General features: G+C 32.4%; 2 protein-coding genes across 8 annotated transcripts in view; one reads left to right on the top strand and one right to left on the bottom strand.

Annotated features, from left to right (window-relative positions):
- Positions 1-14,045, top strand: part of LOC111413401 (chromosome transmission fidelity protein 18 homolog) — a 156,800-nt gene that overhangs the window by 63,995 nt on the left and 78,760 nt on the right. The window lies entirely within an intron of this gene.
- The window catches only part of LOC111420214 (Dorsal root ganglia homeobox), a 108,117-nt gene that overhangs the window by 39,078 nt on the left and 54,994 nt on the right, over positions 1-14,045 (bottom strand). The window contains exon 5 of the mRNA XM_071195794.1: positions 13,149-13,504. Coding sequence (XP_071051895.1) covers positions 13,149-13,504 — 356 coding nt within the window. The remainder of the gene's footprint in view (positions 1-13,148; positions 13,505-14,045) is intronic.

The raw sequence follows: 14,045 nt of genomic DNA, 5'->3' as shown, positions 1-14,045 counted from the left end.
TATTCAATAACTATAAGAAATATACCCCACAAACTATATACAGGGTGATTCATAAGTAATGGGCCAAATTGTAAATGTACGTTCAGGAGGCCAAAATAATAATATTTTCATTAACAATAATGGGTCTTAGTCTGCTCCTTACTGAGATACAGGATGTTAAAGCGAAAAAAATAAAATAGATTTTTGTTAATAGATCAGCTACTTTTCTACATAATGACTCATAGTTGACTTATAGTTTTTGTAAGGGTAAACAATAATGTGTGAGAGGATTTGAGTTAACTCGTAGATGTCGCCACATGCGCCATATGAATTATGAAACGCCATATGATCGTGAAATGTACCCTTACAGAAGGTAGCCAAACCGGAAGATATTTCAAAATATTTATAATCGATTGGGTGAAACAGGTTCATTTCGTCCAAAATATCATACAGGACGTCCTAAGATTATCACTCCGCAGCAAGAAGATGAAATTTTGGTAAGAATTGCGCAAAATTCTGAAATAAGCACTCGTCGATTGTCTGCAGCAACTGGAATAAGCCAACCATCCGTGACTAGAATTTTACACAAGGAAAATTTATATCCCTATCATTTTATACCTGTGCAAAATTTACTTCCAACAGATTATCGAATCAGAGTTCAATTTTGTCAGTGGCTAAAAGGAAAATTGAATAATAATCCAACATTCCTAAATAACATTCTTTTCACGGATGAAGCAACCTTTACCAGACGCGGAGTTTTTAATTGGCGAAATAGTCATGCCTGGGAAACCGAAAACCCTCGTTTAAAAAAAGATAGACATTTCCAGCACGAGTTTAAAATAAATGTGTGGTGCAGTTGAATTACCTCCTAATTTAAATGGAGAGTCATATTTAATTTTTTTAAATAATGACTTAGTCGACCTCTTGGGAGATCTTCCATTACAACTAAGAAGAAATATGTGGTTCATGCAAGACGGTGCTCCTCCACATTTTTCACGTGCTGTGCGCGAACATCTGAATGAAACATTCCCTCACCGTTGGATTGGACGTGGTAGTGAATTTCAGTGGCCACCTCGCAGTCCCGATTTTAATCCACTTGATTTTTATGTGTGGGGTTACATGAAATCAATGGTCTATGCTGAACCTACTATAAATACACGAGACGAGTTATGGAATAGAATTCAAGATGCAGCCAATTCAATACGAAATAATCCTGCTACATTTTTTAAAATCAGACAATCCTTAACCAAACGGTTAAATGCGTGTATAAATGCTGGTGGTGGTCATGTTGAAAACCTTTTGCAGTATCAAGATCTCAAGATCAAAGAAGTATAGCTTTTTTCTACAGAAATGATGGGGCTATCCAAATTAAACAAGTATGTTGTAAAATAATGAGCGATAAAAAATTTGTAGCTGATTTCATCTAATTCATATGGCGCATGTGGCGACATCTACGAGTTAACTCAAATCCTCTCACACATTATTGTTTACCCTTACAAAAACTATAAGTCAACTATGAGTCATTATGTAGAAAAGTAGCTGATCTATTAACAAAAATCTATTTTATTTTTTTCGCTTTAACATCCTGTATCTCAGTAAGGAGCAGACTAAGACCCATTATTGTTAATGAAAATATTATTATTTTGGCCTCCTGAACGTACATTTACAATTTGGTCCATTACTTATGAATCACCCTGTATAATCGTAAACACTGTTTTAAATTTTATGACGCTTTACTAATTTTAAGAAAGTAGAATTGTATGTATTGTCACAGATATTGTTATATTGTCATAGTAACATCCATAATACTTTGTTTTATTAATATACCTCGGTAAAGATTAACTAAATATAGGAGGTTAGTGGAACAGAAGAAGCGACATTGCGCTTTCATGTAGAAGGTACCGGTTTCAAATCCTGCTCTGTCTTACGGCATTTTTTTCAAATTGACAGCATTTAGCGGCAGGTAAAGTACTTTGTGTGCCGCTAAATGCACAGTTTACTAGATAGTAGCACAAAGTGTCACTTTACTGCCGCAAATGGATAGCATAAAGTACGTTTTTGCTGTCGGTTGGCGATAAATATTATTATTATTATTAATAGTCTGTTTAAAATGTCTCTATTGTTGTGTATTCTGGACATTCTAAGGTCTTAATTCCTAGTTTCTTGCTTCTTCTGAAAGCAGGCCAATCGGGATACTTAATGATTTTATTATTAAGGCCCACTTTTACCAGCTCTTGATAAATTTATCCGACAGATAAATCCAGCTCTTAGCCAATGAGTGTGCTTAAAACAGCCGTAACCATGACAACTATCCTCTAGACTCTAGATAGTTTATCAGGAGGATGGTAAAAGTAGGCCTTAGTCAAGAAAGCAGAGAACGATTCAAATAAAAGAAAATTTAACTTAAATCAAATTTTTTTCTAATTATTGCTTTAAAAAGACTTCTGGTTTAGGTATAACGTTGAAGTGTTAATTAAGGGTAGATTTCAGTGGCTCACTAACTAAGAGGAGGGGTTGAGTTAGTAAAAGAGATAGAGAGGTGGGGGAGTCGGAAAGGGGCGGCTCCCAATAAAGGGCAATTAAAAACGTTAAAAGCAAGTGGATAATCGCATTTTCCCCGGGCCCGACGATTCGGAATCATGTTTTTCCGGCGGCAACATGGCCGCCCCCGGACAGTCGCCCCCTCCGCGCCCCTCACCGCCCACCGTACGGACAGTTCAATTCCAAAATGCGATTTCCTACTTCCCAAATATTAGCATTTCATATTTACCCCATTTACGGTTAACGCAGGCCAACGCGGCGGCGGCGGCGAAAGGGAGGGGGGGCCGTGCACCCGTATGCATATTTCATATTTTTGCGCGCACTTTATTGGGCGCCCCTCGACGCGCCCCCGGCTATGTGACGAATAAGCGAAAATCGCGTAAGTGCGCCCCGACGTGAATAATTCGGGGGATAAATTTTAATACGGTTTCCACTTTTCGGAATTTATTTGCTTCGCGTTCGTTCCTACTCTGGGAAAGAGTGGAAACGAACGAACCCGGGGATAACTAAGGGGGCGGCGGTTGTTTTTAAAGGGGGGGCTCGAATTTGCAATTCAATTGCCACTTATTTATTTTCGCGACGAATTTTCGGTTTTGCTGATTTTACTTCCTCTGAGCAATCTGCAACGTGAAAATTAAAATAAACTCTTTACGTTCTATTCTATTTCGTTTCAACAAAAAAAATAGTAAACAGCAAAACTCTTCCTTTAATTAATTTCGGGCAATCAAAATTTTTTTTTGCTGCAAACTAATAAAAAAGTCAATTCGTCCACTAATATTTTTTTTTTCTTTTTTTTATGAAGCATATTGCCCGCGCAAATTGGAGCGCGGAAAAAGCCGGAAATAAAAATTAAACGCGCACCCGAAATTATCAATATTGTACGTTCCAAAGTACGATGAAAAATGCAAATTTCGCGATGCGGCGTTGCCAAATCTGCGGGGCGTCGAAATTAGTAGCGACGCCGAATCGGCGAGCGTCATAATTCGACGGTGGCGCCGGAATGTTTGCGATTAATGTAAACTATATCAAATTCAATTACCCCGGTAGTAACTGCGCCCCGGCTCGGCTGTTTGGGACCGTGCCACCATCCCCTCTCGCCCACCCAACGAGCCGCCCATGGCAGCCGCGCCAGCGGCGTACGCGTTCACTACATTTGCAAATCTGATGCTTGTTAGCACGGGAATATTGCGTTTGGATTCGAAGTACGTAACTAGGTTATCTAACACACGAATCTAGCTGAAATCTACGTTGATTTCAGTTGGATGTAGTATGATATGTTAACTAATATCTTTATCAACTCAAATTTATTTATTACTACTTACCAATTTTTTTATTCAATGCAAGAGAACAATATTGTAAAGAACACAATTTTCGTTCCAAAAGTTTATTTATGATATGCTCTGTTGCCCGAGTGTTACCATTAACTATTTGAAAAAGCAAAAAATTCATAAAAATTTCATATTTTTGTGTTTTTCTCGATATTGATGCATCTAAGAGCAAAAGTGCAAGAGGGCAATATTGTTAAGAACAAAATTTGCTACAACTATTGTTCCAAAAGTTTTTTTGTAACATTCTTCATTTTCCGAATGCTTCCATTAACTGCTTGATAAAGCAATAAATTCATCACAATTTCATATTTTTGTGTTTTTCTCGATATTGACGCATCTAAGAGCAAAAGTGCAAGAGGGCAATATTGTTAAGAACAAAATTTGCTACAACTATTGTTCCAAAAGTTTTTTTGTAACATTCTTCATTTTCCGAATGCTTCCATTAACTGCTTGATAAAGCAATAAATTCATCACAATTTCATATTTTTGTGTTTTTCTCGATATTGACGCATCTAAGAGCAAAAGTGCAAGAGGGCAATATTGTTAAGAACAAAATTTGCTACAACTATTGTTCCAAAAATTTTTTTGTAACATTCTTCATTTTCCGAATGCTTCCATTAACTCCTTGATAAAGCAATAAATTCATCACAATTTCATATTTTTATGTTTTTCTCGATATTGACGCATCTAAGTGCAAGAGGGCAATATTGTTTAGAACAAAATTTGCTACAACTATTGTTCCAACAGTTTTTTTGTAACATTCTTTATTTTCCGAGTGCTTCCATTAACTGCTTGATAAAACAATAAATTCATCAAAATTTCATATTTTTATGTTTTTCTCGATATTGACGCATCTAAGAGCAAAAGTGCAACAGGGCAATATTGTTTAGAACAAAATTTGCTACAACTATTGTTCCAAGAGTTTTTTTGTAACATTCTTTATTTTCCGAGTGCTTGCATTAACTGCTTGATAAAACAATAAATTCATCAAAATTTCATATTTTTATGTTTTTCTCGATATTGACGCATCTAAGAGCAAAAGTGCAAGAGGGCAATATTGTTTAGAACAAAATTTGCTACAACTATTGTTCCAAGAGTTTTTTTGTAACATTCTTTATTTTCCGAGTGCTTGCATTAACTGCTTGATAAAACAATAAATTCATCAAAATTTCATATTTTTATGTTTTTCTCGATATTGACGCATCTAAGAGCAAAAGTGCAACAGGGCAATATTGTTTAGAACAAAATTTGCTACAACTATTGTTCCAAGAGTTTTTTTGTAACATTCTTTATTTTCCGAGTGCTTGCATTAACTGCTTGATAAAACAATAAATTCATCAAAATTTCATATTTTTATGTTTTTCTCGATATTGACGCATCTAAGAGCAAAAGTGCAAGAGGGCAATATTGTTTAGAACAAAATTTGCTACAACTATTGTTCAAAAGTTTTTTTGTAACATTCTTCATTTTCCGAATGCTTCCATTAACTGCTTGATAAAGCAATAAATTCATCACAATTTCATATTTTTGTGTTTTTCTCGATATTGACGCATCTAAGAGCAAAAGTGCAAGAGGGCAATATTGTTTAGAACAAAATTTGCTACAACTATAGTTCCAAGAGTTTTTTTGTAACATTCTTCATTTTCCGAGTGCTTCCATTAACTGCTTGATAAAACAATAAATTCATCAAAATTTCATATTTTTATGTTTTTCTCGATATTGACGCATCTAAGAGCAAAAGTGCAACAGGGCAATATTGTTTAGAACAAAATTTGCTACAACTATTGTTCCAAGAGTTTTTTTGTAACATTCTTTATTTTCCGAGTGCTTGCATTAACTGCTTGATAAAACAATAAATTCATCAAAATTTCATATTTTTATGTTTTTCTCGATATTGACGCATCTAAGAGCAAAAGTGCAACAGGGCAATATTGTTTAGAACAAAATTTGCTACAACTATTGTTCCAAGAGTTTTTTTGTAACATTCTTTATTTTCCGAGTGCTTGCATTAACTGCTTGATAAAACAATAAATTCATCAAAATTTCATATTTTTATGTTTTTCTCGATATTGACGCATCTAAGAGCAAAAGTGCAAGAGGGCAATATTGTTTAGAACAAAATTTGCTACAACTATTGTTCAAAAGTTTTTTTGTAACATTCTTCATTTTCCGAATGCTTCCATTAACTGCTTGATAAAGCAATAAATTCATCACAATTTCATATTTTTGTGTTTTTCTCGATATTGACGCATCTAAGAGCAAAAGTGCAAGAGGGCAATATTGTTTAGAACAAAATTTGCTACAACTATAGTTCCAAGAGTTTTTTTGTAACATTCTTCATTTTCCGAGTGCTTCCATTAACTGCTTGATAAAACAATAAATTCATCAAAATTTCATATTTTTATGTTTTTCTCGATATTGACGCATCTAAGAGCAAAAGTGCAACAGGGCAATATTGTTTAGAACAAAATTTGCTACAACTATTGTTCCAAGAGTTTTTTTGTAACATTCTTTATTTTCCGAGTGCTTGCATTAACTGCTTGATAAAACAATAAATTCATCAAAATTTCATATTTTTATGTTTTTCTCGATATTGACGCATCTAAGAGCAAAAGTGCAAGAGGGCAATATTGTTTAGAACAAAATTTGCTACAACTATTGTTCCAAGAGTTTTTTTGTAACATTCTTTATTTTCCGAGTGCTTGCATTAACTGCTTGATAAAACAATAAATTCATCAAAATTTCATATTTTTATGTTTTTCTCGATATTGACGCATCTAAGAGCAAAAGTGCAACAGGGCAATATTGTTTAGAACAAAATTTGCTACAACTATTGTTCCAAGAGTTTTTTTGTAACATTCTTTATTTTCCGAGTGCTTGCATTAACTGCTTGATAAAACAATAAATTCATCAAAATTTCATATTTTTATGTTTTTCTCGATATTGACGCATCTAAGAGCAAAAGTGCAAGAGGGCAATATTGTTTAGAACAAAATTTGCTACAACTATTGTTCAAAAGTTTTTTTGTAACATTCTTCATTTTCCGAATGCTTCCATTAACTGCTTGATAAAGCAATAAATTCATCACAATTTCATATTTTTGTGTTTTTCTCGATATTGACGCATCTAAGAGCAAAAGTGCAAGAGGGCAATATTGTTTAGAACAAAATTTGCTACAACTATAGTTCCAAGAGTTTTTTTGTAACATTCTTCATTTTCCGAGTGCTTCCATTAACTGCTTGATAAAACAATAAATTCATCAAAATTTCATATTTTTATGTTTTTCTCGATATTGACGCATCTAAGAGCAAAACTGCAAGAGGGCAATATTGTTTAGAACAAACTTTGCTACAACTATTGTTCCAAGAGTTTTTTTGTAACATTCTTTACTTTCCGAGTGCTTCCATTAACTGCTTGATAAAACAATAAATTCATCAAAATTTCATATTTTTATGTTTTTCTCGATATTGACGCATCTAAGAGCAAAAGTGCAACAGGGCAATATTGTTTAGAACAAAATTTGCTACAACTATTGTTCCAAGAGTTTTTTTGTAACATTCTTTATTTTCCGAGTGCATGCATTAACTGCTTGATAAAACAATAAATTCATCAAAATTTCATATTTTTATGTTTTTCTCGATATTGACGCATCTAAGAGCAAAAGTGCAAGAGGGCAATATTGTTTAGAACAAAATTTGCTACAACTATTGTTCCAAGAGTTTTTTTGTAACATTCTTCATTTTCCGAGTGCTTCCATTAACTGCTTGATAAAACAATAAATTCATCAAAATTTCATATTTTTATGTTTTTCTCGATATTGACGCATCTAAGAGTAAAAGTGCAAGAGGGCAATATTGTTTAGAACAAAATTTGCTACAACTATTGTTCCAAGAGTTTTTTTGTAACATTCTTCATTTTCCGAGTGCTTCTTCCATTAACTACTTGATAAAGCAATAAATTCATCAAAATTTCATATTTTTGTGTTTTTCTCGATATTGACGCATCTAAGAGCAAAAGTGCAAGAGGGCAATATTGTTTAGAACAAAATTTGCTACAACTATTGTTCCAAGAGTTTTTTTGTAACATTCTTCATTTTCCGAGTGCTTCCATTAACTACTTGATAAAGCAATAAATTCATTAAAATTTCACATTTTTGCATTTTTCTCAATATCTCTACATTTGAGAGCAAAAGTGCAAGAGAGTAATATTGTTAAGAACAAAATTTGCTACAACTATTGTTCCAAAAGTTTTTTTGTAACATTCTTCATTTTCCGAGTGCTTCCATTAACTGCTTGATAAACAATAAATTCATCAAAATTTCATATTTTTGTGTTTTTCTCGATATTGACGCATCTAAGAGCAAAAGTGCAAGAGGGCAATATTGTTTAGAACAAAATTTGCTACAACTATTGTTCCAAGAGTTTTTTTGTAACATTCTTCATTTTCCAAGTGCTTCCATTAACTACTTGATAAAGCAATAAATTCATCAAAATTTCATATTTTTACATTTTTCTCGATATCTCTGCATCTGAGAGCAAAACTGCAAGAGAGTAATATTGTTAAGAACAAAATTTGCTACAACTATTGTTCCAAAAGTTTTTTTGTAACATTCTTCATTTTCCGAATGCTTCCATTAGCTACTTGCAAAAGCAACAAATTTATCAAATTTTCACATTTTTGTGTTTTTCTTGTGCTTTATTTTGCTCGTATTCTATTTGTTTTATGGTCTCTCTCAATTTCTGCATCAATCATGCTATTTTTATCTAGCTTTTTGGATTTTTTCTATTCATTTTAAAAGTTTTAATCATAAAATGTAAAAGTATTATTAAGAATAGAAAGATAATTAATATGAGGGTATAGAAATGAGAGTTAAAGTGAAGGCGAAAAATGTTTCAAAGGAGAAGAAGTGTAAAAAAATGGAAACAACGATGAGGAAGAAAAAATTCATAAAAGAAAAGCTGCGGCGAAATATTAATTTAAAACGGTGCTCGGGATAAGGTGTTTAATTTGTAATGCAGCCCAGAAAGTTGCCGGGATAATTTCAAATTAAGATGCAAAATAAAGAGAAAATTCTCCCTTAGAATAAAAATTGGGCCTCGGGAAAAGAAGTTCTTAAGCAACTCTAATTCGCTTACGCCCAAATTAGTGTAATGAAAATATCACTGTCATATTTCGTTTCTCGTTTTCTCTCCGAAAACTCCTTCAGTATTCTTCTTTCCGCTCCGTCCGAGAAAAGCAGTGGGCAAAATTCGTTTTGCTGTATTAAGATCTTTACGTCTCGATGTTGAATATTTAAACCACACCGGGTTTGCGAGGGAGAAAAAGAAACGGTTGCGACCGACGAAACGGGGTTCAAGATGGAAAAGGACCAACGTTGCAAAGAAAGAATACGGAATTTGAATGCTGTACCGCGCCGGATTCCCTTTGTGAAACCGTCTGAACTGGGCTTTTAGCGAAACGTTTGTAATTCTATCCGATGGGAGAGGGTCCACGTCGATTAAGAATCGAGACTTATTGAATTTTCAAAATCTCCACTGACGACGACCCTCCTAAAAAACGATGATACCTATTTTCCCATTTTCTAACATACAAAATTTAATTTATTGCAAACATGTGTTGTTTTCTTAGACAATTTCCTCATCAAACCATAGATGTTTTAATCCTATCATAAAATAGAGCATTTCAGCTTTAATTTAAGATATAAATCATTACTTTACTCCATAAAATAAAGTTGATATGATTTTTTAAAGTTTTAGTTGCTTTTAGCACACTCAAAAATAACCTAATTTGTCAATTTTTTATTTCAATTTTTTTCTAGAAATTTTTATCATCAAACCCCATATATTTTATGGATTATCATAAAATAGAATCTTTAAGCTTCAATTTAAGACATAAACGATCCCTTAAATCCCAAAGGGGAAGTCAGAGTGATTTTTTGAAATTTCCTCTTTTTTGACACATTCCAACATAACCTAAGTTTGCAATTTTTTATTCACGATTTTTTCTCAGACAATTTTCTCATGAAACCATAGATGTTTTAATCCTATCATAAAATAGAGCTTTTCAGCTTTAATTTAAGATATAAATCATTGCTTTATCCCTTAAAATAAAATTGATGTGACTTTTTAAAGGTTTAGCTGCTTTTAACACACTCAAAAATAACCTAATTTGTCAATTTTTTATTTCAATTTTTTTCTAGAAATTTTTATCATCAAACCCCATATATTTTATGGATTATCATAAAATAGAATCTTTAAGCTTCAATTTAAGACATAAACGATCCCTTAAATCCCAAAGGGGAAGTCAGGGTGATTTTTTGAAATTTCCTGTTTTTTGACACATTCCAACATAACCTAAGTTTGCAATTTTTTATTCACGATTTTTTCTCAGACAATTTTCTCATGAAACCATAGATGTTTTAATCCTATCATAAAATAGAGCTTTTCAGCTTTAATTTAAGATATAAATCATTACTTCACCCCTTAAAATAAAGTTGATATGATTTTTTAAAGTTTTAGCTGCTTTTAACACTCTCAAAAATAACCTAATTTGTCAATTTTTTATTTCAATTTTTTTCTAGAAATTTTTATCATCAAACCCCATATATCTTATGGATTATCATAAAATAGAATCTTTAAGCTTCAATTTAAGACATAAACGATCCCTTAAATCCCAAAGGGAAAGTCAGGGTGATTTTTTGAAATTTCCTCTTTTTTGACACATTCCAACATAACCTAAATTTGCAATTTTTTATTCACGATTTTTTCTCAGACAATTTTCTCATGAAACCATAAATGTTTTAATCCTATCATAAACTAGAGCTTTTCAGCTTTAATTTAAGATATAAATCATTGCTTTATCCCTTAAAATAAAATTGATATGACTTTAAAGGTTTAGCTGCTTTTAACACCCTCAAAAATAACCTAATTTGTCAATTTTTTATTTCAATTTTTTTCTAGAAATTTTTATCATCAAACCCCATATATCTTATGGATTATCATAAAATAGAATCTTTAGGCTTCAATTTAAGACATAAACGATCCCTTAAATCCCAAAGGGGAAGTCAGGGTGATTTTTTGAAATTTCCTCTTTTTTGACACATTCCAACATAACCTAAGTTTGCAATTTCTTACTCACGATTTTTTCTCAGACAATTTTCTCATCAAACCATAAATGTTTTAATCCTATCATAAAATAGAGCTTTTCAGCTTTAATTTAAGATATAAATCATTACTTCACCCCTTAAAATAAAGTTCATATGATTTTTTAAAATTTTAGCTGCTTTTAACACTCAAAAATAACCTAATTTGTTAATTTTTTATTTCAATTTTTTTCTAGAAATTTTTATCATCAAACCCCATATATCTTATGGATTATCATAAAATAGAATCTTTAAGCTTCAATTTAAGACATAAACGATCCCTTAAATCCCAAAGGGGAAGTCAGGGTGATTTTTTGAAATTTCCTCTTTTTTGACACATTCCAACATAACCTAAGTTTGCAATTTCTTATTCACGGTTTTTTCTCAGACAATTTTCTCATCAAACCATAGATGTTTTAATCCTATCATAAAATAGAGCATTTTAGCTTTAATTTAAGATATAAATCATTACTTCACCCCTTAAAATAAAGTTGATATGATTTTTTAAAGTTTTAGCTGCTTTTAACACTCAAAAATAACCTAATTTGTTAATTTTTTATTTCAATTTTTTTCTAGAAATTTTTATCATCAAACCCCATATATCTTATGGATTATCATAAAATAGAATCTTTAAGCTTCAATTTAAGACATAAACGATCCCTTAAATCCCAAAGGGGAAGTCAGGGTGATTTTTTGAAATTTCCTCTTTTTTGACACATTCCAACATAACCTAAGTTTGCAATTTCTTATTCACGGTTTTTTCTCAGACAATTTTCTCATCAAACCATAGATGTTTTAATCCTATCATAAAATAGAGCATTTTAGCTTTAATTTAAGATATAAATCATTACTTCACCCCTTAAAATAAAGTTGATATGATTTTTTAAAGTTTTAGCTGCTTTTAACACTCAAAAATAACCTAATTTGTTAATTTTTTATTTCAATTTTTTTCTAGAAATTTTTATCATCAAACCCCATATATCTTATGGATTATCATAAAATAGAATCTTTAAGCTTCAATTTAAGACATAAACGATCCCTTAAATCCCAAAGGGGAAGTCAGGGTGATTTTTTGAAATTTCCTCTTTTTTGACACATTCCAACATAACCTAAGTTTGCAATTTTTTATTCACGGTTTTTTCTCAGAAAATTTTCTCATCAAACCATAGATGTTTTAATCCTATCATAAAATAGAGCTTTTCAGCTTTAATTTAAGATATAAATCATTGCTTTATCCCTTAAAATAAAGTTGATATGACTTTTTAAAGGTTTAGCTGCTTTTAACACCCTCAAAAATAACCTAATTTGTTAATTTTTTATTTCAATTTTTTCCTGGAAATTTTTATCATCAAACCCCATATATCTTATGGATTATCAGAAAATAGAATCTTTAAGCTTCAATTTAAGACATAAACGATCCCTTAAATCCCAAAGGGGAAGTCAGGGTGATTTTTTGAAATTTCCTCTTTTTTGACACATTCCAACATAACCTAAGTTTGCAATTTTTTATTCACGGCTTTTTCTCAGAAAATTTTCTCATCAAACCATAGATGTTTTAATCCTATCATAAAATAGAGCTTTTCAGCTTTAATTTAAGATATAAATCATTGCTTTATCCCTTAAAATAAAGTTGATATGACTTTTTAAAGGTTTAGCTGCTTTTAACACCCTCAAAAATAACCTAATTTGTCAATTTTTTATTTCATTTTTTTTCTAGAAATTTTTATCATCAAACCCCATATATCTTATGAATTATCATAAAATAGTATCTTTAGGCTTCAATTTAAGACATAAACGATCCCTTAAATCCCTAAGGGAGATTTTTTGAAGTTTATTCAAGATTTTTTCCAGACAATTTTTTCATCAAACCGTAACGTATTGTTCTACGACACAAAATTAAATTTATTGCGAACATGTGCCCTTTATTGTTTTAAAACGAAACGACTCTAAACCATTTAACTCTGCTTTCGTGACGCTGTTAATTGGACGAGCGACAATTAGGGCGCTCGACTCTGACGTCATTGTTACCCGCTCTTCCAGGATTTTCGTCGTTTAATAATCGTTAAGACTAATTAAGTTACGAATTAGCCTGGTAAACCCGCCTGATAGTTAATAATTTCATAAATTTATACACCACTTAAGCTTAAAAGTAAACTCACCCATCGCCGAATGGGAATATATGAGGAAACGGTGGTGGGACTGGTCTGGGTGGTTCAGAAGAAGCCGATGGTGTCGGGCTGTTAGGAGAAGCCGGACTTGAAGTAACGACTTCCGCAGCACTTCTTGTAGGCTCGGGAGATTCTCTTCCACTGCTTCTACTTGAGCATTCCCTCCCATTATCTTCATCCGGCGCGATATCTTCAGATAACACATCAGGGTTAATTTCTTCGCTTTGAGATAATTTCTCATCTTTAGCTTCCTCATCTTTCTTAACATCTTGGCCTTCGCGTTTTCTTTGCTCCTCTTTTAACCGCTCAGCTTTCCTCCACTTAGCTCTCCTATTTTGGAACCAAACCTAATAACGAATAGAAATAGAAAACGGTCATAAATTGTGTTAGACGAAATTGACATGAGAAATAAAGGATGATTCTTCTCGTCGTGTAACCCGATACCTTAATTGTAATTGGGCGACCATCGAAGGCCCTCCGGATCGTTCTAACTCGATTCCGGGGGCTCCCCGACTTAATCGAGTTTGTCCGGAAATACTAAAGGGGCCGCAATTTGCATTTCAATCGGCGATCTGCTTTGCTGTTTAATTTTAATCGCGTTTTTAATCGAATTTGCCTCCCGACTCTGAGTGGAAAAGTTTGTTTTCGGCCACCGCCGAAGCCGATTACGGATCTATTTAATTTTACACTAATACGTATTTGCTTTTTCATGATTATTTTGATAAAAGGAAATAACTCAAAGAAAGAAAGTAAATTAGATAATTAAGTTTTTGATTTGGAAAACAAATTGGATTAAAATTAAAATTTCCTTTGGAAACATTTTAAGGTTTAAAACATCGCCGGCTTTCAAAATACTCAAGTTAGCCAATTTCGGTACCGACGACGTAC

Source organism: Onthophagus taurus, chromosome 5 (genome assembly GCF_036711975.1).
Source record: "Onthophagus taurus isolate NC chromosome 5, IU_Otau_3.0, whole genome shotgun sequence".
NCBI lineage: Eukaryota > Metazoa > Arthropoda > Insecta > Coleoptera > Scarabaeidae > Onthophagus > Onthophagus taurus.
This window is presented reverse-complemented; position numbering and strand designations above follow the sequence as displayed.